This window comes from Arachis hypogaea, chromosome 17 (assembly GCF_003086295.3).
Source record: "Arachis hypogaea cultivar Tifrunner chromosome 17, arahy.Tifrunner.gnm2.J5K5, whole genome shotgun sequence".
Taxonomy (NCBI): domain Eukaryota; kingdom Viridiplantae; phylum Streptophyta; class Magnoliopsida; order Fabales; family Fabaceae; genus Arachis; species Arachis hypogaea.
This window is the reverse complement of record NC_092052.1, coordinates 123,474,001-123,498,017: the sequence shown is the minus strand read 5'-3', so window position 1 is coordinate 123,498,017 and position 24,017 is coordinate 123,474,001. Positions and strand designations below refer to the sequence as shown.

At 36.2% G+C, this 24,017-nt stretch overlaps 2 protein-coding genes across 2 annotated transcripts; both read left to right on the top strand.

Annotated features, from left to right (window-relative positions):
• The first annotated feature begins 4,578 nt into the window (after positions 1-4,578).
• On the top strand, positions 4,579-23,973 carry LOC140181059 (toll/interleukin-1 receptor-like protein). Its single transcript, XM_072223522.1, has 2 exons — positions 4,579-5,204; positions 17,746-23,973. Exons 1-2 carry the CDS (start codon positions 4,756-4,758, stop codon positions 17,786-17,788), a joined length of 492 nt encoding a protein of 163 aa, XP_072079623.1. The 5' UTR covers positions 4,579-4,755; the 3' UTR covers positions 17,789-23,973.
• LOC114925661 (disease resistance-like protein DSC1) lies at positions 18,124-18,669 on the top strand. The gene has a single exon (XM_029294308.1). The coding sequence runs from the start codon at positions 18,124-18,126 to the stop codon at positions 18,667-18,669; it is 546 nt and encodes a 181-aa protein (XP_029150141.1).
• Positions 23,974-24,017: the final 44 nt, after the last annotated feature.

The window sequence follows — 24,017 nt, the reverse complement described above, 5'->3', positions numbered from 1 at the left end:
TTTCAGATCATATCGGAAAAATCATGGAAGTCTACGTGGACGACATGTTAATAAAGATACAAAGTGAAGAGACATTATTGTCCGACCTGGCCCAAGTGTTCGACACTATAAGGAAGCATGACATGCGACTCAATCTTGCAAAATGCACCTTTGCAGTAGAAGCAGGCAAATTCTTAGGTTTTATGCTCACACAAAGAGGAATTGAGGCAAATCCGGATAAATGCTAGGCCATACTCAACATGAAGAGCCCAACTTGTGTCAAAGAGGTGCAACAACTCAACGGGAGATTGACAGCCTTATCCAGATTCTTAGCAGGATCAGCGATAAGATCTCTCCCCTTCTATGCTACTTTAAGGAAAGGAAAGAAGTTCGAATGGACAATGGAGTGCGAGCAAGCCTTCCAGGATTTCAAAAGTTTTTCTGGGACGACCACCTATCCTAACTCGACCACGAGAGGAAGAGCCACTCATATTATACCTCAAATTTGGGTTCCCGGCCTCAAACAACCAGGCGGAATATGAAGCATTACTAGCTGGCTTGAAGCTGGCTAAGGAGGTGGGAGCTCAAAAACTCAACATCTTCAGCGATTCACAAGTAGTCACCTCACAAATAATAGGGAGCTACCAAGCCAAAGACCCCACCATGAGAAAGTATTTGGATAAGACCAGGGAACAGCTCGGACAACTCGGGGAATATAAGATCCACCACACACCCCGCGAACAAAATGCTTGAGCTGACGCACTCTCAAAGCTAGCCAGCACCAAACCAGGGGGCAACAATAGAAGCCTCATCCAGGAAATGCTACAGAACCCGTCAGTCTCGGAAGAGGAAAAAGTCCTAGCCATAACAGGTCAGGATCAAGGATGGATGACCCCCATAATTAATTACCTCAAAACAGAAACACTCCTCACAGATAAAAAGGAGGCAAAAAGATTAAAATGGGAGGCACAGTACTACACTATCATAAACAACACCCTATACAAAAGAGGGATTTCAATACCATTATTAAAATGTGTGCCGACCTCCAACACAAGGGAAGTTTTAGAGGAAATACACAGTGGCATTTGTGGCAATAATCTCGGAGCACAAGCTCTCACCAAAAAAGTACTCCGGGCGGGGTTTTATTGGACAACTCTACAAAAGGAAGCTACAGAGTTTGTAAAGACATGTCCACCATGCCAGAAACATGCCAACTTTCACATCGCCTCGCCGGAAGAACTCATCAGCGTAACCTCACCTTGGCCATTTGCAAAATGGGGACTCGATCTTCTCGGACCCTTTCCCCAGGGATCGGGACAAGTTAAATTCCTCATAGTCGGGGTAGACTATTTCACAAAGTGGATCGAGGCAGAGCCCCTAGCCAACGCCACTGCTCAAAGGAGCCGGAAATTCTTATATAGGAACATCGTCACAAGGTTTGGGGTTCCATACTCCATCACTACAGACAATGGCACCCAATTCACAAATGCAGGCTTCAGAAAGTTAGTAGCCGACTTGAACATAAAATACCAGTTCACCTCCGTCGAACATCCCCAAGCCAATGGATAAGCCGAAGCGGCCAATAAAGTCATATTGGCTGGGCTGAAACGGAGACTGCAAGATGCAAAGGGAGCTTGGGCCGAAGAACTTCCACAAGTCCTATGGGCATATCGAACAACGCCACATTCCACCACAAACGAATCACCATTTCGATTAGCGTACGGAGTGGAGGCAATAATCCCAGTGGAGGTCGAGGAAGGGTCGCCTAGAGTGGTCCACTATAATGAAGAAGCCAACTCTCAACTTCAAAGAGAAGAGCTTGACCTACTTCCGAAAATCCAAGAAAGAGCTCGGATAAGGGAAGAAGCGCTAAAGCGCCGAATGGCTTCGAGATATAATCAAAAAGTAGTGCCAAGAGGTTTCGCTGAAAATGATCTCATCCTAATTCGAAATGATATCGGAACAACTCGACCCGGAGAAGGAAAGCTGGCGGCAAACTGGAAAGGACCCTACCGAGTCATAGAAGTACTTGGGAAGGGCTACTACAGATTATCCGAACTCGACGGGCGAGAGTTCCTCAGATCGTGGCACGCCTGCAACTTAAGAAGGTACTATAGTTAGAAATAAAGGATACCAGCATGAGATGCACTCTTTTTCCTGAAAAGTTTTTTAATGAGGTACCATGTTGAGATCCAGAAATTATCCAATTCAAAAAAATAAAAAATCTATATGTACATATTTTCATTACCTTTTAAATAAAATATATTAGACGATTCTACAAGTTTTCAAGACGCATTAATCTGAAACATTCATCGTCCGATTATAAAGCAACAGATTAGTAAAAAGTGAAAAACAAATTCACTGCCCAATCACGATAAAGACCAAGAGAGATGAAAACCAAATTCATCTAAAGGTCGACTAAACGAGGATTTAATTCACTTTATACAAATCGGCAAAGATGAAAACAGAATAATGCAAGAAGTTATCGAAAGTGATCCGGAGAAAGGACCTGACGAGGTCTTAATGGATTGCTAAATAATAACTTAAAGACTGGCCGACATTAAAAAAGTCGGACCGAGTCAACCCAAGTTATCAGCAAATCCCTGGAAAGAGGTCTGGCCAACCCTATAAAAGAGGAATTGCTATAACTTAGAAGAGATCGACATGACGAAGTCGGTCTCCTACGAAAAACAAGTTATAAAAGTAATCCCTGAAAGAGACCTGACAAAGGTCCAAAAAAGAGGATTACAAAATAACTTAGAAGAGATCGACATGACGAAGTCGGTCTCCTACGAAAAACAAGTTATAAAAGTAATCCCTGAAAGAGACCTGACAACGGTCCAAGAAAGAGGATTACAAAATAACTTAGAAGAGATCGACATGACGAAGTCGGTCTCCTACGAAAAACAAGTTATAAAAGTAATCCCTGAAAGAGACTTGACAAAGGTCCAAGAAAGAGGATTACAAAATAACTTAGAAGAGATCGACATGACGAAGTCGGTCCCCTACAAAAAAAAAACAAGTTATAAAAGTAATCCCTGAAAGAGACCTGACAAGGGTCCAAGAAAGAGGATTACAAAAATAACTTGGAAAAGGACGACGCAAAGAAGTCGGTCTCCCACAAATGAGTTATAAAAGTAGTCCCTGAAAGAGACCTGACAAAGGTCCAAAAAAGAGGACTATAAAAATAACTGGAAAGAGGACCAACGTAAAGAAATCGGTTATGGGTTGCTAATACAAGTAAGAGCGAGAAAACCGAAATACAAGTTGGATCCACACATCCACGACCTCAAAGGATCCAAGCTACAAGCAAGAAGTACAAAGCAATCCAAAGAGGCCGAGCAGCAAGGCTCCAGCATTCTCAAAACCCAGAAAGGTGCCAAGACAAGTGCAAACAAGCATGATATAAAATACAATATTATAACAAGCTTCAGGGTCAGGCCCAAAAGCTTGAAAGTTACTTGTTGTTTTTTCAAAATAAAAAGTTGCTAAACAAGCAACCAGAAAGAGTATCAACAGTAAGCAAAATATTCAAACTACAAAATAAAGAGTTTAAAAGCCCACAAGTCGAGCTATCTGCACAAACATCCAAGAAAAATCAGCTAAGATCGGGAGCCTTCTCGGCAGCATCAGTACGGGAAGAAGGAGGGCGAGTCTGAATAGGCACAGCATCCACGGTACCATCATCCCGATTCAGGATCTGACAGTCCGGATTAGAAACGGAATGACCGACCTCAACTAGAGGAACTGTAGAAGTTGACACTTTGGCAGAAGGCACAGGGATGCCTAAGTCAGCAAGGGTGTGAGCAAGTCTCGAGAGTATTGGGCTTAGAAATACCTGAGGGGTGTCAGGGTACTTATAGTGGTGAGCCAATAACCACCGTTGAAGTAGTTCCATCTTTTAAGGTGGATAACCGTCCCTTTATCTTAGGGAAGTTGAGATATGGCTCCAGGAAGTGGGTTGAGAGATTTTAGGGGCAGTTACCCATTTGAATGAGTGTTTATCTGCCAGCTAATCGCCATTCCCGACTTCTTTAGAGCAAGTTGTAGCGAGAACCGACTTCGTAGGATGAAGGTCGGTGTTGGGTGAGGCTCAATCCTTTGGATTGGATCTTTCGTTTAAACCTGGGCCTTAGCATTGGGTCAGGGTATGAACAGGTTTCAACTTTCAAGTCTTTAGGTCGTTGTTTTTTATGTTGTTTACAAGTCTTTTACAAAATTTTCCATAAACTTATTTGTCATATTATTCCCCGAAGTAAAAACACCCGCTCCATCCAATGAACCTAATATAATTTAATTGAAGAATATTTTCAAAAGACATAATTGTCATTTTATAAAGACAGTGGTTATATATATATATAGCTTTGAAGTATATTTATACATCAGTGATTTTTAACCAATTAAAATTAACGGTTAAAAATCACTCAAAATTAAACTGTATCGGCACACTTGAAATTTTTTCTGTATTGTTTTGTTCCACTAGCAGGGATGGTGGTTGGTGGATTATTATTAAACTAGTCTATAGGTTTAGCTGTCTGAAAAGTGTCATGTGATATACTACGAATTATTAATAAGAAAAGAAGAACAATGAATAACCGGTGACTTTTATTTCCTAGTTAAGTCTTTTTAAATAATTGTTGGAAGACCCGGTGGTATTGTATGTAGTACGAAGTTTCATTCCAATACCAAGTATACTTGCAAACATTTGCTTTGCCATTGCAAAACCTAATAACGTTAGCTTCCTCAAACTCAGTACCAAACTAGTGTGAAATTGTGATGGCGGCAAATGATGTATTCCTGAGTTTTAGAGGAGGGACGCACTACCGATTCACGGATCATCTGTATGGTGCTTTGCGGCAAAATGGAATCGACACGTTCAGAGATAATGAAAATCTGAGGGTAGGGGATGAACTGGAACCTATTCTTATTATGAAGGCAATCGAAAATAGCGAAATAGCAATAGTGGTGCTTTGTGAGAACTACGCATCTTCGACATGGTGCCTTCGTGAGCTAGTCAAGATCATTGACTGTCACGAAAAGCAAGGGAAGCAGGTTTTACCAATTATTTACAGAGTGAATCCTTCAGATGTATGGGATCAGAAGGGTTCCTATGAGACAGCCATGGCTAAACATGAGAGGAGGGAAGACCCTGAGAAGGTCAAAGCATGGCGATTAGCTTTGTCCAAAGTACAAAAGCTAGGATGGGTGCACTGCACGGAGGACATGTAAGTTCATTACATTCATTTTTTCTTTAAAATAAGTGCAGAAATTTATTTGCTCTATAAGTTAAATTATTGCATATTAGTTTTAACTTTCAATTTATTAATTATAATATAAAAAAATATAATATAAAGTGATAATTGATTTTTTAAGAACCAAAATAATTATTATTCTTAAACTATTAAAATGTTATTCGAAAGTTTATACCGCTAACAAAAATAAATTTTAAAAATACAAACAACAAATAAGTCTTAATTTAAAAAATTTTATATGTAACAAATGACTTATTAGTTTTGATCCAAATTTTGGTAACGATATTTGAATAATTATTTAAAAGGTGCAAACAAATAATTAAAGTAAAATTTGATCTCTAAAATCTTTTCTTTTTTAAAAGAACTTGGTCATTTACCGTAAAAATTTTCTTAATAAAATTCACTTAATATAAAATTACCAAATTTTAAAAATAAAATATTTTTATTCTTCTAAAATATTTACAAAAAATTACATTAAAATTTAATATTTAAATTTTTTTAAAAATAAATATTTAATATATAATTATTTTTATCACATTTTTTAATTTTTCAAAAACTTATTTATTATTTATATTTTCTAAGATTATTTTTTATCTGCGATATTAATTTTTTTAGTACTATTTTAGTAGTTTATATACACTACGAGATTGAAAACCACCAATGATCTTAAGATTTCAATTGAATTTTGTATGGAAGAAAAATAGTAGACAGACAAATATATTTGTTTTTATTTTTGAAAATATACAAAAAAAAAAAACAAATTTGTTTTCAAGACCGAAAATTTTATATATATTAGTATATCACTGTCTTAACACCAAATGAATTTGAATATTTACTAACATTTAATTACGTTTTTCGCTAGAAAGCTAATGGAGTATCTGTACAATGTGTACAATGAGCTGTTTATTTGGCTCAATATGAGTTAAAAAATGAACATCCAGAGTAAAATACTACTAATTTCTCAAATACAATACACCCATATTATCCAGAATAACCATCCGAATACCAGGATAATAAACATCTTGATGGTTCTAGTTGAACTTGAGAAGGGGGGTTGAATCAAATTGGCTTAAAACTTAAAGTTTCAAACTTTGTTTAATCAGTAGCTCGAGTTGCAGGAGATTATTTGAAATTATCTCATACGCAGAACAAGTAAAGAGTAGGGAAGAGAAGATGAAGACCAGCATGTATCCTGGTTCGGATTCTTTGTGCAATGAATCCTACGTCCAGTCTCCACCACAAACCATGGTGGAATTTTCACTAATCATTCACGGATTACATGCACCAATACTATTGAATTTCTCCCTAATTCAACTAGTATCTACCCCCTAAGCTTTCATCACCAAAGCTTAGCTTCCCATAGTGCTGTCCCAACTTGGAAGGGGAATCAAACAGATTCAATCTCCCCAAGTGCTAACCCAACTTGGTAAGGAAAACTAATCCTAGTTCAAAAACCAAAATTACATCAGAAATCAGTGACTTTTTTGCATCACTCTTGCCTTTTCACTCATTGGCTTTTCAACCTCACAAGATTAGCCTTTTCTCAAAACAGAAAATGACACAAGATAGCCATAACAAAAAGATCAGAAATTAAGCTTGAGTAGAAGAAAAAGATTCCAGCTCTGTGTTAGAGATGGTGCTCTGAGTGTGTGCTCTCTTTTTCTTGCTTTGAAGTAATGGATTGAGGCTTCTTATATATCTTCAGCTTGCTTTCATTTTTGCCTCTTCCATTTCCTTGTACCAGCTGCTCGTTGGAGTTGTCCCTGCTGGCATGCAGTCCTTTCTTCATCCTGCTCCACTACCTCTGCTATCCAAGGTGCTCGACTACTACCTCTGTTGTCCTTTGTTATTCTTTCTTCCTTGGCATGCTCTTCTTTTTCATTTTGCTCCATTTCCTTTGCTGTCCAAAGAGTTGCACTACTACCTCTGCTCCTTTGCAAGTTTGTGTATTGTTCTCCCATTTTTGAAATTTGCTTTACTGTTGTCCTTGGAGTGGTGGGTGTCCTAGTGTCCTTTCTTGCTTTTACAGAGCCACACCTGTCCTTGCATGATACAGCTGTCTCCTTATAACATTTGGCAAAACATATTCATTCAATTGCTGAACGGTGCTATCTGGGCATGGATGTTCTTATTTGGACATCTTGTTTGGGCTACTGGATTTATGTTCTTAATCTCCTGGCGCGGATATTGGCAGGAATTGATTGAAACTTTAGCATGGGCTCATGAACGCACACCTTTGGCTAATTTGATTCGCTGGAGAGATAAACCAGTGGCTCTTTCCATTGTGCAAGCAGATTGGTTGGATTAGCCCACTTTTCTATAGGTTATATATTTACTTATGCAACGTTCTTGATTGCCTCTACATCGGGCAAATTTGGTTAATGTAATTTTTTTTGTATCCGCAGGAGCATTGACTCTTTTACATGGCTGAAGTATATGCTAGCCTTGGGCTGTGAAAAACTAATTAATGGGCCTGCCACAATGAAACGCACATTAAACCATATTAGGCTTTTCAACCCAAATTGAATGTTTGTCATCATTTATAAACCCAAAATAAACTTAGACTTAACAATCTCCCCCTTGATGACAAACATGATAAAATAGGGAAATTAAAGACTAATTTGAAAGAGTTAAGAACACTTCCCTTTGATGATATTTGGATTGCGAGTTGCTCCCCCTCAATGTTAGCATTGCTCCCCCTTGATCATGGCTTACATCTTTACCTAGACAAAGCTTAAAAATGGCCAAGACTAATATTTTCAAGCAATATATCACAGTAATAATGACACAAAGCAACTAACACTAGGCATGATCGCATCACAGGACAAATTAACTTAATTATAGCACCACAAAGCATCATTGTTCTTAACTATCACTATTAACCCTTAAGCCAAAGCTAAAATTCCCTTTCTTTTCTCCCCCTTTTGTCATCAAGGGAGGAAAGGAAAAACCTGCACAAAATTTGTTAGTGGCTGGTGCATAGAGTATAAGTAGCAGAGTAATTAAGGTCTTTACAGTCATCCAAAAAAATAAACAAGTCCAAAAGTAAACTAAGTCATAATCACAGATGAGATAAAATGAGCTAGGCATCAGAGTTGGATTCATCGGAGGTTCCATCATCCTCCCCTTCATTGTCAGAAGTGGTGAGGCCAATGTCGACATCCTCCACAAAGTCCCTCAGAATCCGAATCCTTCCCTTGGTCTTCTTGAGAGCATTTTCCTCCAAAACATGGTTCCTTTTGCGCTCGGCACCATGAGTGAGAAGAAGGTCTATCAGATTGATGAATTCTTCAAGCACATTCTTCAGAATGCGGGTCATGACCTTGATCGTAGTGGAGGTGGAAGGGAGAATCAGAGGATCCTCATCAACAGAGAAAACATCAGTGCTGTCATCAGTTCGGTGATGCCTGGGAGCTGTTTTCTTTACTGCACCACCCCCTTTGATATATGAGTTACAATCTTTTGCAATTTCAGCCCCAAAATTAACATTGTAATATTGAAAAATTTTTGTAAGAAGCATGCCATAGGGTAACGCATTTTTGGTACTAACACAAGCATACATATGTCTCACAAGCAAGTAAGCAAAAGAAATGGAAATTTTTGAAAGCAGTGCATACAAAACCAGTGTGTCACAAAATGAGACACGTTGAAAAGAGCTGCTCTGAGGTAAAATGATGTGATTTACAATCCGATGCAGCTGGGCACGGACTGGACCAAGAGACTTATGAGTAGGAGTGTTACCTTCAAGGAGAGGGATATTGATGCAGACAGTGCTTAGGGCATCAAAGTAAGAGACATTGAGCGTTTCGTCCCACTTACCAGAGGTGTAGACATCAGGTCCTCGGTCTAAGGCTTTGCCTAGGTGATATTTGTCAAGAATGATCACTTTGCCTTTAACAAAAGAAGCGATTCTCCCTTCTTTGTAGGACATGTTGCTATAGAACTGTTTTACCAAATCAGCGTAAATTTTCTCTTTGATGGACAGGATGGGTGTCCAACCTTGACATGCAAACAATGGGGTAAAGTTCAAACCTTTCCTATGGAGTTTGTCTAGATTGACAAGCTTAGAGGGACAGAGAGTACGCTTGTAAACATCTTTGCAGAAAAACAGGTAGCTCATGAGAGATTGAAAACGGCGACGATCATAAGACTCATAAGGAAAATCAGCATAAAAGGACTTGTAATCAATAGGATTGGAGAGTCTAGGTTCAGCAACAGGACGAAGATGAAAGTCAATGACTGTACCGCGAGTATGACGAGTCTGAGTGGGGGGATTCTCTTCGTCTTCGTGAAGAGGCCTCTTTTCTCTGGAGGAACTAGGTTTGGATGAACTAGGCTGAGAGGTATTTGGCGGAGGAGGAGGAAAAGGGCAAGGAGCAATGCCAGGGCAGCGAGCAGTGGTCTTAGTGTGAGCCATGTCAGGAGAAGGGTTTGGTGGTGATGGAGGTGAAGAATGAATAGGTGATTGTGAGGGAGAAGAGTGTGTGTGATCAGAACGGTGGGTGCCACTATGGGAGCCTCTGCGGGCAGCTCTTTTCTTTCGTGCCATAGTTATAGAGCACTGGTTTGGAGAAGATGAAAGAGTGGAGAGAGCAGTGTGAATGGATGCATGTAGTGGGGAGTTAATATAAGCCTGGAGGAGTGGAAAGGTTGAGCCTTGGAAAGAGGATAAAAATACAATATTTGAAAAAGTATTAAAAGTTACAGCTGTAACCCTCGTACGTTTAAAATAAAAGGAACAAAAGAAAACAAAAATGAATTTGAAAATAAATTTAAATGAGGCCCAAAATGAGTGAAATACTTACTGCCAAAAAATGAAAAAGCAACAATGAAATGGGCCCAATGGATTCAGTAAAGAAAGCCCATTTATCGTGAACTGCTCCAGCACCTTGAGGTCCATCATTCATTATGGTCAGATTTGAATCCAGTAGCTTCATAGTGACTTAATGAAGTTTACTCATCATCTGCCAAAAAAATCTCACCGCGATTTATGAGACAAAACATAAAAGATCTCATGATCAGAATCATTAAGAAAACAATGATGAAGCAAGAATTCCCAGTTTAGTTCGTAACTTGCAGAACCTCTCCTCTATCAATAGTTTGGTGAAAATATCTGCTAGCTGACCTTCAGAGTTAACAAAGTGAATATCTAAATTTCTATTTTGCACATGTTTTCTTATAGAATGAAATCGAACTTCAATGTGCTTTGTTCTTGAGTGCAAAACAGGGTTTTTCGAAATATTAATAGCACTCATGTTATCACAAAATAATGGAATATTAGAGACATTCAGTTTATAGTCAGCTAGTTGAGTTTTCAGCCATAATAATTGAGAACAACAAGAGGAGGCTGCAATATACTCAGCTTCGGCTGTTGAAAGTGCCACTATAGCCTGTTTCTTACTAGACCAAACAATGAGAGATTTTCCAAGAAAGCAGCACATGCCACTTGTGCTTCTTCTATCAATCCTGTCCCAACAAAATCTGCATCACAGAAACCTACTAATTGAAATGAATCAGTCTTAGGAAACCATAAGCCATAATCAGTGGTACCAAGCACATATCGGATGATCCTCTTGACAGCTGAGAGATGGGACTCCTTAGGCTTTGATTGAAACCTTGAGCAAACTCCAACACTTTGGATGATATCAGGCTTTGAGGAGGTTAGATACATCAAAGATCCAATCATCCCTCTATAGCGTGTCTTATCAACATCTCTACCATGTTCATCCTTATCAAGCTTGATATTAGGATGCATGGGGGTTCCCATTGGCTTAGCACAGTCCAGCCCAAATTTCTTGACAAGTTCCTTAGCATATTTTTCTTGATGGATGAATATGCCTTCAGCAGTTTGTTTTATTTGCAAGCCTAGAAAGAAGTTGAGCTCTCCCATCATGCTCATATCAAATTCATTGGTCATAAGCTTAGCAAAATCTGCACACAAATCCTCATTAGCCGAACCAAATATAATATCATCAACATAAACTTCCACAAGAATAAAATGATCATGACAGTTCCTAATAAATAAAGTGGTGTCAGCGGCTCCTCTTTGAAAGTTGTTTTTTTCAATAAAAATGAGCTAAGCCTCTCATACCAAGCTCTAGGAGCTTGTCTTAAACCATATAAGGCTTTAGCTAGTTTGAAAACATGGTTAGGAAACGATTTGTTTTCAAACCCAGGTGGTTGAGCCACATAGACCTCTCTATCTATTATGCCATTGAGGAAAGCACACTTTACGTCCATTTGAAATAGCTTGAAGCCGCAATGAGCAGCATATGCAAGGAGCAATCTGATGGCTTCCATTCGGGCTATAGGTACAAAGGATTCATCGAAATCAATCCCTTCCTCTTGATCATATCCTTGAGCAACCAATCTAGCTTTATTTCGGACTATGGATCCATCTTCACCCAGTTTGTTTCTGAAAATTCATTTAGTGCCAGTGACTTTCTTTCCGTTTGGGCGAGGCACCAATGACCAGACTTGATTTTTCTCAAATTGCTGCAATTCCTCCTCCATAACTAACACCCAAGATGGATCAGCAAGAGCTTCTTGGATGTTTTGAGGTTCAATCTTTGATAAAAGAGCTAAGTTGTTGGATTCAGCTCTTTTCAAAGATGACCTTGTTGAAATGCTTTTGGAGGGATCACCAATTATAAATTTCTCAGGATAATTTTTCAGAAACTTCCATTCCCTAGGCCTTCTGATTTGAGTTGAAGATTCAAGTTCCTCTTGATTAACAATGGCCTCTGCATCAGTGTTTTCAGCTGCGATAGGAGATAATTCCAAATTGTCTCCTGCATAATTGGAATTTTCGCAGCTAACAGGTGCAACTTCATGAGAACTTGGATTTTGTGGAACTGGTTCAGAGTTCTTTGGTAATTCAGCTTCAAAACCTGGACTATCATCAATTCAAACACTGGGAACATTGTTAGACTCACAGAATGTGACATGCATGGTTTCCTCAACAGTTTTGGAGTTCTTGTTATAAACTCTATAGGCCTTGCTATTTGTGGAATAACCCAGAAAAATGCCTTCATGTGTTTTAGGATCAAATTTTCCTAAATTTTCTTTGATATTCAGAATGAAACACTTGCATCCAAACACATGAAAATAACTAAGATTGGGAGGATACCCTTTCCAAAGTTTATATGGGGTTTTCTTCAAAAACTTCCTAATGATGGTTCTATTTAAAACATAACAGGCTGTATTCACAACTTCAGCCCATAAGAACTTGGAAATTTCATATTCACATAACATAGCTCTAGCCATTTCTTGTAAACTTCTATTTCTTCTTTCTACAACACCATTTTATTGAGGTGTTCTTGGACAAGAGAAGTTATCTGATATGCCTTGTTCATCACAAAAAAATTCAAAGTATTGATTTTCAAATTCTTTACCATGATCACTTCTAATTGAAACAATTTTTAAACCTTTTTCATTTTGAATCTTTTTGCTGAATTTATCAAAAACAGAAACGGCCTCATGTTTATGAGCAGGAAAGAACACCCAGCCAAATCTAGTATAGTCATCCACAATTACCATGCCATAACTCTTTCCTCCAAGACTTTGAGTCCTAGTTGGTCAAAACAGATCAAGATGCAACAACTCCAATGGTTTCTTAGTAGAGACATCTTCCTTGGGTTTGAAAGAGGTTTTTATTTGTTTTCCCATTTGACAAGCATCACAAATGATGTCCTTATCAAATTTTATATTAGGAAGACCTCTAACTAAGCCTCTCTTTACATGCTTAGAGATTTGGAACATGCTAGCATGTCCTAACCTCTTATGCCACATCCATTTTTCAGATTCCATTGAAGAGAAACAAGTTACATTTTGAACTTTAGATCATCTAGAGTGATACCGTAAACATTTTCACTTCTTTTGGCAACAAATAAAACAGCCCATGTTTTCTCATTTATGACTCTACAATCAGATTTTCTAAAGGTTACAGCATATTCAAGGTCACACAATTGACTTATGCTCAATAGATTATGCTTTAACCCATCAACTAAAAAGACACTATCAATGCAAGTTGAAAAATCTTTGCCAACCTTACCAATGGCAATTATTTTACCTTTACCATTATCTCCAAAAGTGACAAATCCTCCATCATACTTGTTGAGTTTAATAAAGAAAGTATCCCTTCCGGTCATATGCCTTGAGCATCCACTATCAAGATACCACATGTCCATTTTCTTCTTGGATGTAAGGCAAACTTGCATGTTCTTCAACTAACCTTAGGTATCCAAATCCATTTGGATCCTTTGATGTGAAATCTTCTTGGTTGCCCAAGAGCATTAAAATCATGAACAACTTTATATAATTTACTATCATTACCAAAAGACTTAAGAAAGATGAAACATTGAGGAGGATTGTGACCATTTCTATTGCACTTGTAGCAATGATTCTTGCCCACTGATTTCTAAGGTTTGCTGAATTCTTTTGGTTTGAAAAACTTGGAAGAGGAGGATTCAGATTTTTGAAAGTTTGATTTGAAAACAGATTTATTTTCCTCTTTGAATCAAAGTCCAGATTTTTCAGACTCAAACCTTTGACAAGCAATCAGTTTGTTCAGATTTTGAGAACCTTGAACAAACTTTGCTAAGTCTTTATTCAAATTTTTTATTTGTTCATTCAGCTTTTTGTTTTCAGAAATCAAATCAGTGGAAGCAGTAACTTCATGCTTGAGTTTGAATTCTCTAATTCAGCTCGTAAAGCACTATTTTCTTCTTTTAAAAACTTTTCATTACCAATTTCATTAGCCTTAACCTTTTTCAAAAGAAGATCATTTTCTGTCCTCAATGCCTCATTTTCTTTCTTACATTTAGCATACTTATCCAAGAGTTTCTTAGAGTTTACAGAAATGTCTTTGATAATGTAGTGTAGTTCATCAATGGATAAGTCAGAGAGATCTACCTCATCTTCATCATTATGATCTGCCATCAGACATAGTTGAGCTTCTTGATCTGAGTTCTCTGAGCTAGTGTCGTTCTCCAAGTCCTCCCATGTTGCCATCATCACCTTCTTTTTGTCTTTCTTGAATTTTTCGCCTTTCTTAAGTTGAGGGCAGTCTGACTTGAAGTGACCAGGTTCCTTGCAGTGATGGCATGTGAACTTGACTTGATCTTTCTTGACGTCTTTGGATGAAGAGCTTCCTTTGCCTTTGCTTTTGTATCTCAGTAGTCTTCTCATTTTTCTTGCAAAGAGTACCATTTCTTCATCTGAGAAACTGTCATCAGATTCTTCTCCTTGGGCTGTCATTCTTGATTTTAATGCTATACTTTTCTTTTTGTCATCTTTATCTTGAGACATGTGAGTGGTTTCATAGGCCAGCAGCTTGCCTCTTAGCTCATCATAAGTGATTTTGATCAAATCATTCCTTTCGAAAATGGCTGTGCTTTTTACTTCCCATTTCTTAGTAAGACTTCTCAGAATCTTTCTTACTAGAGTTTCTTCAGAGTAGTTCCTTCCCATGCGTCCAGATTGTTGATGATTATTGAGAACCTTTCAAACATTTGATCGATGCTCTCATCCTTCTTCATACTAAACATTTCATACTCCTTCATCAGCATGTCAATTCTGGTTTCCTTCACTTGCTTAGTGCCTTCATGAGTGAGTCTGAGCTTGTCCCATATTTCTTTCTCCGTTTTGCACCTTGACACTTTTCTGAACTCTTCAAAACTGATTGCGCAGTGCATCAGGTTGATTGCCTTGGCATTGAGTTCAACTTTCTTCTTTTCTTCATCTGTCCATTCGCTGTCTTCCTTTGCCACAACTTCTCCATCAGCGTTCTGTTTAGTAGGAAGGTCTGGTCCGTTGAGAATGATCTTCCAGATGTTGTAGTCGATTGACTGCACGAAGATTCTCATTCTTTCTTTCCAGTAAGAGTAGTTGCTGCCATTGAAGTAGGGAGGTCTATTATTAGACTGCCCTTCAGTGAGAGTGAAAGCCACGATGTTAGGACTCATGTTGTTGGCCATGGATCTTTGCTCTAAGCTGTGAAGCTTAACTCCTTGAGACCTTGCTCTGGATACCAATTGATGGTTCTAGTTGAACTTGAGAAGGGGGGTGGAATCAAGTTGGCTTAAAACTTAAAGTTTCAAACTCTGTTTAATCAGTAGCTCGAGTTGCAGGAGATTATTTGAAATTATCTCATACGCAGAACAAGTAAAGAGTAGGGAAGAGAAGATGAAGACCAACATGTATCCTGGTTCGGATTCTTTGTGCAATGAATCCTACGTCCAGTTTCCACCACAAACCATGGTGGAATTTTCACTAATCATTCACTGATTACATGCACCAATACTATTGAATTTCTCCCTAATTCAACTAGTATCTACCCCCTAAGCTTTCATCACCAAAGCTTAGCTTCTCATAATGCTGTCCCAACTTGGAAGGGGAATCAAACAGATTCAATTTCCCCAAGTGCTAACCCAACTTGGTAAGGGGAACTAATCCTAGTTCAAAAACTAAAATTACATCAGAAATCAGTGGCTCTTTTGCATCACTCTTGTCTTTTCACTCATTGGCTTTTCAACCTCACAAGATTAGCCTTTTCTCAAAACAGAAAATGACACAAGATAGCCATAACAAAAAGATCAAAAATTAAGCTTGAGTAGAAGAAAAAGATTCCAGCTCTGTGTTAAAGATGGTGCTCTGAGTGTGTGCTCTCTTTTTCTTGCTTTGAAGTGATGGATTGAGGCTTCTTATATATCTTCAGCTTACCTTCATTTTTGCCTCTTCCATTTCCTTGTACCAGCTGCTCGTTGGAGCTGTCCTTGCTGGTATGCAGTCCTTTCTTCATCCTGCTCCACTACCTCTGCTATCCGAGGAGCTCGACCACTACCTCTGCTGTCCTTTGTTATTCTTTCTTCCTTGGCATGCTCTTCTTTTTCATTTTGCTCCATTTCCTTTGTTGTCCAAGGAGTTGCACCACTAACTCTGCTCCTTTGCAAGTTTGTGTATTGTTCTCCCATTTCTGAAATTTGCTTTACTGTTTTTCTTGGAGTGGTAGGTGTCCTAGTGTCCTTTCTTGTTTTTACAGAGCCACACCTGTCCTTGCATGATACAGTTGTCTCCTTATAACATTTGGCAAAACATATTCATTCAATTGCTGAACGGTGCTATGAGGAGCATTGGCTCTTTTACATGGCTGAAGTATATGCTAGCCTTGGGCTGTGAAAAACTAATTAATGGGCCTGCCACAATAAAACACACATTAAATCATATTGGGCTTTTCAACCCAAATTGAATGTTTGTCATCATTTATAAACTCAAAATCAACTTAGACTTAACACATCTGATATCCTACTGAATTGAACATCCCTAAATCCCATTGTACACATTGTACATATACTCCATTGACTCCCTATACTTTCTATACTTTCTCTTAAATAATTTTATTGCGATATTAGTTATAGTGTACTTTTTTTTTAAACCTTGTAGATATATCTTCATACCTAGTTCCTATTAAAAGTATCATGTTTAAGATTTTACTTATTACTTACTCTTTTTTTTTTTTGTGGATTGCTTATATATTTGATAATTGTTGTTACTAATCTACCAAAAAATTGTTGTTATTACTTATTACTAACTCTAAGGGTAATTTTTGTTATTTTATATATTTATTTTATGTAGTCACCAAAAAAATATATTTATTTTATTTAATAATTAAATAAAATAGTTAAAATGATAATTATTAATTAAATTATAATATTTTAATAAAAGTAGGTAATGAATATATATACATATATATAAGTCAATTAATCTTTTATCCTATATATATATATATGAAACAGCACAACTATGATTAAATTTTTGTTCTGAACAAACTTTAAAGGAAATTATTTTTGTGGATAATAAATAGAGTACAAACTTCATGTGTAATTTAACAGATTATCATTATTGATACTTTAAAATTCATCAGTAATATTATATTAACTAATTATTGCTAGTAGTTTTTTTTTCATTTTTTAAAAACGAAACTCATAATTCAGTTCGGTCATATTTTGTTGTAGAGAAGATCATTTGATAAAAATATCAGCTATGTTATGTTTAATAATTAATATATTTTGAGATATTGATAATATCTATACTCTATAGCAGCACTTAAGACTCATAGATACGACGCTCAATCCAGGTGGTGGCTTGTAATTGTAATTACGCTTGTAGTTTTTGGTTAAAAATAGAGTATTCTAAATTAATTTTAGACATTAATTTGGGCCAGATTCAAATTTTATTCCCGTTAATATATAGTTGGAATGCTAAACTAACACTTAATAATATATATCAATACAATTTAAAATTTAAATGGCAATTTAGGATGAATATGAATTTATATTTTTTAATTTAAGGGGTCAAAAGAGATTTAATTTATTAATAGGTCTCGTACGAACTATTACGAGTGGAATAGAGTTGATCCTAATGGTTGTTAATAGAATAATCTTGGATTGATTTTTGTTTCTATTTTTTTGTTTTTCTGATTAGTTTTTTTTGTATTTTTTGTTGCTCCACCTAGGTGTGTTGAGCTCCTTTCTTCAAAAAACATTGATGCGCACTGAAAATTTTAGGAATCAAATTAGACACTACTTCTAATATTAACTATGATGATTCAATCAAATTTCTCCCATAATCATAAAACATGTTATAAAAGATGATAAATCCTTGTCAGAGAGGAAATTGGGCAGAATTTATCGTATATATGGTGCAACATTGCTATAAGTAAATAAAGTATGAAAAAACATCATGTTGAGAACCGGAGTTTATCAAGGTTATTGTTAGAGACACTGCCGGCAGATTACCGTTGCCTGAACCAACTGATCATGTAGTTGGATTGGATACTCGCTGTGAAGAAGTAAAATCACGGCTAGATATTGAATCTAATGAAAATGTTTGCATGTTGGGAATTTATGGACCTGGTGGAATAGGCAAAACCACATTGGCCAAATGTCTATTCGACAAGATCAAGCGGCAGTTCGAAGCTTCATGCTTTCTTGCTAATGTCAGAGAAAAATCTGAAAGTCGTGAAAGTTTAGAAAGTCTGCAAAAGTCACTTTTAGATGACATGGGTGAGGAGACAATAACTGAGTTTGGAAGTGAATTTAAGGGAGGATCTGAAATCAAACGAAGGCTTCACCACAAAAGAGTACTTCTAGTTCTTGATGATGTTAATTCAATAACGCAACTAGAATCACTGGCTGGAGGGCATGATTGGTTTGGTTCAGGCAGCAAAATCATTGTAACAACAAGGGATACTGATGTGATAGACAAGCATGTGATGGGTGATGTTGTCACCAAGAAATACAAGATGGAGGAGCTAAATGATGATGATTCCTTGGAACTCTTTTCTTGGCATGCTTTCAACAGCAAGGAGCCTGCAGAGAACTTTAAAAATGTTTCAAGAAATGCAATAAGTTATGCAAAGGGCTTTCCACTGCTTTAGAAGTAATAGGCTCCCATTTAGGGGGTTTTACAAGTGTGGATAGTTGGGAAGATGAATTGGACAAGTATAGAATTGATCCAAGTATTCAAGGAGTACTTGAAAGAAGCTACGATAGCTTGTATGAACTTGACAAGAAAACTTTCTTGGACATTGCTTGTTTCTTCAAAGGAGAGAAATGGGAGTATGTTAAAAGGGTATTGAAAGCTTGCGACTTCTACCCAGTTGTTCGAGTGTTCATTAGTAAATGTCTCATCACTGAAGAGTATTTACAAATTAATATATTAATATTAAATATAAACGGTTAAATAATTACCGTTTATGGTTTAACTCTTTTTCTAATGGTTGTGTATCTACATATATATATTTTATGAATGCTTGTTAGTGTATGTTAAGTGTTAACGGTACTTTGTACCTATTCAAGAAATAATAAAAAAGTCATATCTTTTCATTATGTAACCATTCAATAATCAAAGGTTACATCTGTTCAAAAGCTACGTGACTCTTGATTTACGTGACTTTTGATTCTAATACATACAGCATATATATATGAATTACCCACTATTTAATGGTGTGTGTAACAAAAGGGAAAATAACAAGTACTAAGTGTACATGTGATTTTAACTATTGAGAGTTTTCTTTGTTCAAGAGAGTTAAGAATTTCTTATTATTGCTAACTAAGAAATTCATTGGTTTCATTGTATCCTGGGAGAGTATTGTCATCAACCCTATAGCAACTAAGTGTGGGGACAAATATCTCTTTAAAGAAAGCGATCTAATCGTGCCTTGAAACCATAACACAAATATAAGATTTTGTCATCTTCTCATACCATAACCACAACAATTTTAGAGAGATATTTCTTGAAGATGGCACAAGATCAAAACACTATGTTCAAGGTCATGAATCAAGAGTTTGTCAAATTAGATCGCTTTGATGGAACGAACTTCAACCGTTGGAAAGACAAGATGATGTTTCTTCTTTCAGTTCTCAATCTTGCATATGTGATTGACTCAAAGACTACACCAATTGCCGATGCCGCTGAAAATTCCACACCGGAAGAGAAAGAAAAGATTGTTCAATTGAAAAAGAAACGTGATGAAGATACTTTTGCATGTCGAGGTCATATTCTCAATACTTTATCCGACCGACTCTATGATCTCTACATGTCAATTCAATCACCATTAGAGATTTGAAAATCTTTAGAAGAAAAGTACAATACCGAACGACAAGGAACAGATAAGTTTATTATGATGAAATATTTTGAATTTATTATGAATGATACTATGCCTGTCATGGATCAAATTCATGAATTACAAATCCTTGTAAGTAGACTTCGTGATCTACAAGTGGTGATCCCTGAATCATTACAAGTTGGAGCAATTATTTTAAAATTGCCTTCATCTTGGAATGGTTATAGGAAGAAACTTTTACATCTTGGTGAGGACTTCACAATTGAGAAATTACTAAGGCATATACGTATAGAGGAGGAAACTCGAAAACGTGATGCTGTGTATCTTTCTCAAAGTTCTAAAGTGAATCATATTGGTGAAAACAACACCAATAAGAAGAAAAGAAAGTTCTCAAAAGATTCAAAGCAAGATAAGAAGAGACAAAGAGAGTGTTATCATTGTCACAAGAAAGGACATTATATCAAAGAATGTAGACTTCTGAAAAGGGAAGCACCAAAGACCAACTTAGTGGAAGAGAAGGATCTAATTGCTATGGTTGTAGAAAAAGTACAAAACATGCATATTGGCATGGTTACAGAAGTCAACATAGCAATACAAGGAAAATCACTTGAGTGGTGGTTAGATTCTGGGGCTACTGTTCACGTTTGCAATGATCGCAACCAATTCAAAACATATGAAGAAGTGAACAATAGAGAAGTCTTGATGGGCAATGACAACTCAGCCAAAGTTTGTGGTCAAGGAAGTGTGGAATTAAATTTTACATCTGGAAAGAAATTAAGTTTAATAAATGTAATTCATGTTCCAGATTTGAGAAAAAAATTTAGTTTCTGTTAGTCTCTTGTGTAAGAAAGGATTCAAAGTTGTAATGGAATCCGATAAAGTGATCTTGCTTAAGAATGATGTATTCATAGGAAAAGGATATTATACTGAAGGCATGTTTAAACTTAGTATTAATAAAGTGAATGTTTCCTTGTATGTTGTTGATTCTTGTGATTTATGGCATAGTAGATTAGCACACTTAAATTACAAATCAATTTAATATATGCAAAAGAATAACTATATTGATCTTAGTAACAAGGACTTTAATAAGAAATGTGATATTTGCATACAATCTAAAATTACTAAGAAACCTTTTCCTAAGGTTGAAAGAAATACACATTTATTAGAATTGATTCATAGTGATATTTGTGAGCTAAATGGCAATATTACTAGAGGAGGAAAAAGATACTTTATAACCTTCATTGATGATTGTTCTAGATTTACTTATGTGTATTTGCTTAGAAATAAAGATGAAGCTTTTGAAATGTTTAAGAAATATAAAATGGAAGTAGAAAATATGCATGATAAGAAAATAAAAGTTCTTCGTAGTGATCGAGGTGGAGAATATTTTTCTAATGAATTTGATCACTTTGTGAATTACATGGTATTGTGCATGAATCTTCCGCTCCATATACTCCGCAACAAAATGGTTTGGCGGAAAGAAAAAAAAACCGTACCTTAGTGGATATGGTTAATTCAATGTTACTAAATGCAAAATTGCCTTACAATTTGTGGGGTGAAGCATTATTGACATCATGTCATATCCATAATAGGATACCATCAAGACATAGAAAGGTTTCTCCTTATGAAATTTGGAAAGGAAAGAAACCTAATTTAAATTTTCTTAAAGTATGGGGGTGTTTGGCTTTTTATCGAGTTCCTGATCAAAAGAGAACCAAATTGGGGCCAAGAGCCATAAAAGGCACTTTTATAGGATATGCTCAAAATTCTAAAGCATATAGAATATTAGACTTAGTGTCTAATGTAGTTGTTGAATCAAGAGAAGTAGAATTTATTGAAAATAAATTTATCAATGATTCAACTTCTAATTCAGAGTATCCCCAAAATGATACTAATATTTCACACGAAATAAATAATCAAAATAATAAACGTCTAAGCGACAAAGAATTTATTGAACCAAGGAAGAGCTTGAGAGTAAGAAAAGAAAAGGACTTGGGTCCAGATTTTATTTCTTCTCAGGCTATCACCTTTTTGGTTGAAGGAACTAGGAATTCTGTAACAAACAAGATTCCTATTGTTATGAACATAGAGGGTGATCCTCAAACATTCAAAGAGGCTATGGCTTCAAGGGATTCTGCTTTTTGGAAAGAAGCAATAAATGATGAAATGGACTCAATATTATCTAACAATACTTGGGTCTTGGTTGATTTGCCTCCAGGATCAAAGCCTATAGGATGTAAGTGGGTATTTAAAAAAAAAGTATAATACTGATGGTTCATTACAAACCTTTAAAGCAAGGTTAGTGGCCAAGGGGTTTAGACAACAAGAAGGTCTAGACTATTTTGATACCTACGCACCTGTGGCAAGAATGACTTCTATTAGGGCTCTTATAGCATTAGCATCCATACATAAGCTTCATATACATCAAATGAATGTTAAAACGGCTTTTCTAAATTGAGATCTTAATGAAGAAATTTATATGGAGCAACCGGAAGGCTATGTGCTACCCGGAAATGAAAAGAAAGTTTGCAAATTAATTAAGTCTTTGTATGGTCTAAAACAAGCGCCTAAACAATGGCATGAGAAGTTTGATTCAGTGGTGTTATCAAATGGCTTCTCACATAATAGTGCGGATAAATGTATTTACTCAAAATTTACTAAAGATTATGGAGTAATTATTTGTTTATATGTTGATGATATGTTAATCATCGGAACAAATTTAGAAGGAATTCGTATAACGAAGGAGTATCTAACTTCTAAATTCAAGATGAATGATTTGAATGAAGTTGATACAATATTAGGCATAAAGGTGCATAAGAATGAAGTTGGCTTTACTTTAAGTTAATCTCATTATATTAAAAAGGTATTGGAAAAGTTTGATCATCTCACAATTAAAGAATCCAATACGCCGTATGATCCTAATCTTAAATTAGAAGGAAACATGGGAAAACCTATAGCACAATTAGAATATGCTAGTGCTATAGGAAGTTTAATGTATGCAATGCATTGTACTAGACCTGATATAGCATTTGCTGTGTACAAATTATCAAGGTTTACAGGAAAGCCTAGCAATCAACATTGGAAAGTTATAACAAGAGTTCTTGGTTATCTCAAGAAAACCATAAACTTGGGATTACATTATAGTGATTATCCCGCAGGTTTAGAAGGTTATTCCGACGCAAGTTGGATTACAAATCTTAGTGATAACAAATCCACTTCAGGATGGATTTTCACCATAGGTGGTGGAGCAATAAGTTGGACCTCAAAGAAACAAACATGTATTACACATTTTACTATGGAGGCTGAGTTTGTAGCTTTATCAGCCGCAGGTAAAGAAGCGAAATGGTTAAGAAATTTGTTATATGATATAAAGCTGTGGCCACAGCAGACGACAGCCATTTCAATCTTCTGTGATAGTGAATCAACCATGTCTCGAGCATATAATAAGGTTTATAATGGAAAGTCTAGACATATAAGTTTGAGACATGAATTTGTGAGGCATTTAATAGATGATGGTGTAATTACCATCACTTATGTAAGATCTCAAGAAAATTTAGCAGACCCTTTGACTAAAGGTTTGTCAAGGGATAAAATCAAAGAGACTACTGTTAAAATGAGATTAAAACCTATTATTGCTAAATGATGGGAACCCAACCTTATTCTAGTAGACCACTAGTTTCAAGGTTTAATGGGTGACAACAAGTTATTTAGCAATTGGAGCACTAAGGTATAGGATTTAGTGCTATTTACAATAAATTAGGAGGGTGAGTTAAAACTCTTAATGGAATGATAATATTATTTATCAAAAGATTCCACCTATATGAATATAGGAGTGGTGTCGCTCTAATCGAGAATTTTAGAGGTTTTATTCTCGTAAATATTCATGAAACCAGGATGAGCACAAGGCCATATAAGTGCTTAAAATTATAAACTCTTGAACTTGGAGGGTGTAAGTAATGTGTGTGATTTTTGGTACTAGCATATGGAGTATATGTTTAATCAATTAAACACCTATAACTTCGTTAGAACTTTAAAATTTACACTAAAAGAATGTTTAATTTTAGTGATACATTCTTTATGCATATACTTGTATAATATTTAAATTTTGTAAATAGTGGGGAATTGAAGAGTATTTACAAATTAATATATTAATATTAAAT